Source organism: Arachis hypogaea, chromosome 11 (assembly GCF_003086295.3).
Source record: "Arachis hypogaea cultivar Tifrunner chromosome 11, arahy.Tifrunner.gnm2.J5K5, whole genome shotgun sequence".
Classification (NCBI taxonomy): domain Eukaryota; kingdom Viridiplantae; phylum Streptophyta; class Magnoliopsida; order Fabales; family Fabaceae; genus Arachis; species Arachis hypogaea.
This window is the reverse complement of record NC_092046.1, coordinates 15,045,422-15,049,703: the sequence shown is the minus strand read 5'-3', so window position 1 is coordinate 15,049,703 and position 4,282 is coordinate 15,045,422. Positions and strand designations below refer to the sequence as shown.

General features: G+C 30.4%; 1 protein-coding gene across 1 annotated transcript; it reads right to left on the bottom strand.

Moving 5' to 3' along the window:
* Nucleotides 1–277: 277 nt before the first annotated feature.
* Nucleotides 278–2,155, bottom strand: LOC112720367 (GATA transcription factor 19). The gene is made up of 2 exons (XM_025771284.2): nucleotides 1,598–2,155; nucleotides 278–750 (listed from the first exon to the last, which is right to left on the bottom strand). Exons 1-2 carry the CDS (start codon nucleotides 1,979–1,981, stop codon nucleotides 457–459), a joined length of 678 nt encoding a protein of 225 aa, XP_025627069.1. The 5' UTR covers nucleotides 1,982–2,155; the 3' UTR covers nucleotides 278–456.
* Between the last annotated feature and the right edge of the window lie 2,127 nt (nucleotides 2,156–4,282).

The following is a 4,282-nucleotide window of genomic DNA, read 5'->3' as shown; positions in this document are numbered from 1 at the left end:
AAATTAAATTCTATAATCAATTATTTAATAATTAAAAAATATTTTCATACGAAAATAATTATAAAATTTTTATTAGAATATCTACTATATTATTTTGAGAAAAATATAAAAAAATTAATAATTTTAATTTATATTGACTAATATTTTTGGTCAATAATCTAATTAATTTTAGTATAATAATTTAATATTATATTTTTAACTAATATTTTTAAATATTAATAATTAATTATTAACAAAAAAATAAATTATACTAGTTATGTAATATTGTTCTAAAATATTTTCATATAAATAGCTTCTAAACATACACTTTACTTATCAAAATTTATAGAGGGGTCAAAATAACTGACCACGGCAAGTGCACACCAAAACATGAGCATTGATCCTTTCTATGAATATTAAATATTTAAATAATAACTAATTTAATATAAACTTGCATAATGTGGTTCAATGATTTCTTCATCTTGTAAAGTCGTGAACGAGATTTGTTCTGTCTGCAGCGTTGAGTCTCCAAGAAGGGAATGGGTCCATGTCATCATTGGCATCATAATCCATGAAACGTAACTCGCCATTATTATTGCCTTGAGAGTTTGTATAGTACCACGAATTGTTATTGTTGCGGCCGTACATGTGCGCCGCAACCGGCTCCATTTCGCCGCCGCTGTTAGTAACGGTGGTTGTGGTAGCGGCTGCAGTAGCGCTGGCTCTTCTCTCTTCTTTCTTGTATCTAATCCCGCATGCATTGCATAGTGTCTGCTTGCAATTCAAACACAAAAACAACCTTAAATAAAGTGTACCTTAAACATATATAGAAGTATGTGATTATATATGGAGGGGTGAAAAGCGAAAGCTTACTATTTAAAAGATAGTTCATCATGAAATTCAGCCACTCTCTTTATTAATTGAAGCATCGACATTTTTTTTTAAATTAGCAAAAAATTTAATATAATCCTTTTCGTTAATACATGAAATTGCCTTCATATAAAATTTATGTTTAAAAATCATTAAATAATTTAATAAATTTGATTAAATTAAAAAAATTTATTAAGTGGACAAAAAATAATAACCCTTATAATATTTTTATTTAATTTTTAATTTTTTAGCATTTAATTAATATAACAATGCTATAAATCAGTATAATTTATTAATCAGCATTTAGCCATCAGTTTATTTTTACAGGCTAAAATTAAGAAAAAAAATCTAAATGCACTAGTAAAATGAAAAACGTTAAATTATTAACTCAATTTTTTAGTTCTTTTTTTAATTTAATAATTTAATAATATATCATAAAAAATGTTAAGAGTTAATAAATTTTGTAATTTATAGTCATTATTAGTATTTTATATAGTATAAAATTATATCTAATAATATAAAATTATTTATTATTTTTTATTAATTAAATACTGATCAGATTTTAATAAAAATGCTGCCTCCAAATTTTTTCATATATTATATCTCATATTTTTAAATATTAATAATTAACAAAATAATAAATTTTTGTAAGATTCGTCCTAATAAAATATGTACGTCGACTAAAATTACTCGCCACTAACAATAAAAATTGCTGGATCTAGAAATTTTCACCCATTCATATATTTACCTTGGGTCCACGAGGACCGTTCCTCCATAGGGGTGTGGAAGTGGTATCACAGTTGGCACAGCGGCGAGAAAAGAAAGCATCACCGTCGGATCCCTTGCTGGCTTTAGCCTCAGAATGATGAGGATTCTGTTTGGAGCGACGTTCATGATGATGATGACGTGTTCGCCTGTCTTCGTCTTCGGAGAATCGCGTGGACGGTGTCCCCAGGGAGAGGGTACAGTCCACGGACGACCAAGACAAAGACGACGAAGAAGGTGTAAAGGAGTAGCTGTTTGGGTCACCGTAATAATAGTCATCTCCATAGGGTGTGGGGAACATGCCGCATTTACACGTGCCCATCACGTGATCCTGAGAGTTGCTGTTACTGCAACAATGATTCATCATTCTTTTCTTTATCTTGTCAAAATTGTATGTAGAGGAGCCAAGTTAGAGAGGTTTGAGAAATAAAAAGCGGGGAATATAATGAGGAAAAGAGCGAGAGAGAGTCAAAGGGTATTATTTTGCAATATGAAAGAAGGTTTGAAATGTGAGAGGGACACTTACAATGCAGGAAATGAATGAAGAGTTAGAAGGGTATGAGAAATGAGTGTTGTCAGCTAGCTTTATATAAGCTAATAAAGGAGTCCACGTTGTCATAGTAACCGCAAATAGAGAGTTTAGTTTTGTCTTTTTATAGTCAAAGGATATCAGGACTAAAAGAAATAAACATGAGGGGCCCAAAGTCTGGGTTATAGCCTGGAAAAAGTGAACTCTTAAGTGAGAAGAAATCAAGAGGTGACTAAGACTGAATCATAACTAATTAGTCACAGAACCAGGAGTTGAGTTTTGTTGGTACTTGGTAAGGCATGCATGAGTCTACTTTTTAGAGTTATTGCGCATTTGCGCTTATGCTATCACATGACTATTGCATTTGGAAAAAGAAATTAAAATTGATTGACAAAAAAATAAGATTAAACTAAGTTTTTGTAATGTATTTAGTGTAAAATATATTAGATTGAATTATGTTTTAGTATTATATTTAGTTTAAAATAAATATGGAGATTAAGAGATAGATTTAAAAAGTTAAATGAGAGTATTTTTAAAAAGAATATCATTAAAGTTTTAATTTTCGTTTCTAAAAATTTCAGTCTCTTATGTCTCTAATTTTTAAAAATATTAAAGGAATTAAAATTTTATTTCAAATTAAAAAAAATATTTTTAACATTAAATTATTTTTTTAATATTTTTTCTCACGCGTCATTGTGCTGACGGTCGTTTTATTGGTAATATAGTATTAATAATTTTTTTCACGCTGTAATTTATTGACGCTTATTGTTGTCAGTGTTATTATTTTTAGAATTATTCTCCACATCCAAGTAAGTGTTATTATTTTTAGAATTAGGGAAAGTATGAGGAGACAATAGCTTTATTGTACAATGCGTACAATGGGGTTTAATTGTAATTAAAATTAAATTATGGGTAGTTATTTAATTTTGAATTCTTTCTAATTTGAAATTTGAATTAAATTATGATTACCTTAAGTTATATAATCAAATCAACAAATCCCTCTCTCAATCCGCCGTTACCTCCTTTTTCTCCGTCGCTTCTTCTCTAACAAACCCTTATCTCTCTTCTTCGTTTATTCAACCCATATCACCCCAACCATCACCCCCCAGCCAAGCAACCACCGTCACCCACCCTCTCTCTCTTCTCTTTCTTTCCTCTTTCCCCATTTCTCCCTACCGTGTTCGTTGCCCCACGCTCCTGTTTGCGCCTGTCAGCTCCGGCGAGCAACACCCCAGTGCAATCCAGCAGCGGCTAAGTTCTATGCTGCTGGACACCATCACTGCCCCCGTTCTTCTTTCTCTCCTTCATCAACACAGGTTTCATCCCTTTCCTTGTCCCCGGTTCTTTCTATTTTATTTATTTCATTGCTTTTAATTCTGGTTTCTGCATATAGATTAGGCTTAGTACTAGTTAATATCTGTTGCTAGATTGAATATGTTTGCTGGCTGAATTTTATGGGTTGATTGCTGCTTCCATTGAACTAAATGTTCTGTTTACACATGATGCACACCATATGCTCGATGAAATGCCTAAATGAAATCTGTATGTTTAATTCTTATATATGGCCAGCATTTGACTTAAATTCTATTCTCATGAGGCAGTATAATTTACAATTGTGCAGTTTTATGTGATTTCTAATGATATTTGAGCTTGAATTTTGTTATGCACTTGTTTGTAATTTTTTTTTATCAAAACACCAATTTGGTTAAAAATTCAGATGTTATCAATTGTTTGGTGTATTTTTGAGTAATTAAAATTGGTTTTCATCAAAATTATTGTTTTTTGAACAAAGGACCGTGTTTATGTGATTATTTTATACTATTTGACATAAATAAGTGGGCTTCTTTATTATTGCCTTGATTATTTTCTTTGTGCTAATTTTGATTAACCCTTGCAAATTCAATACACAATTGCAATAACTAAGCTTTCCAGCCTCAATTCACTCTAAATTGCCCCAGTCTAAGTTGTTTGCACGTTAATTACATTTATTTCTTTAATAGTTAATTAGGCTCCTTAATTGTGGATGAAACTAGATCTTTCTTGGACTAACTTTTATTGCTATATGAATTTATTTGGTTTAATATAAATTGCATGTATAAACATGAGATTGTTGAATATGAAAAATAGCAAATGTTATTA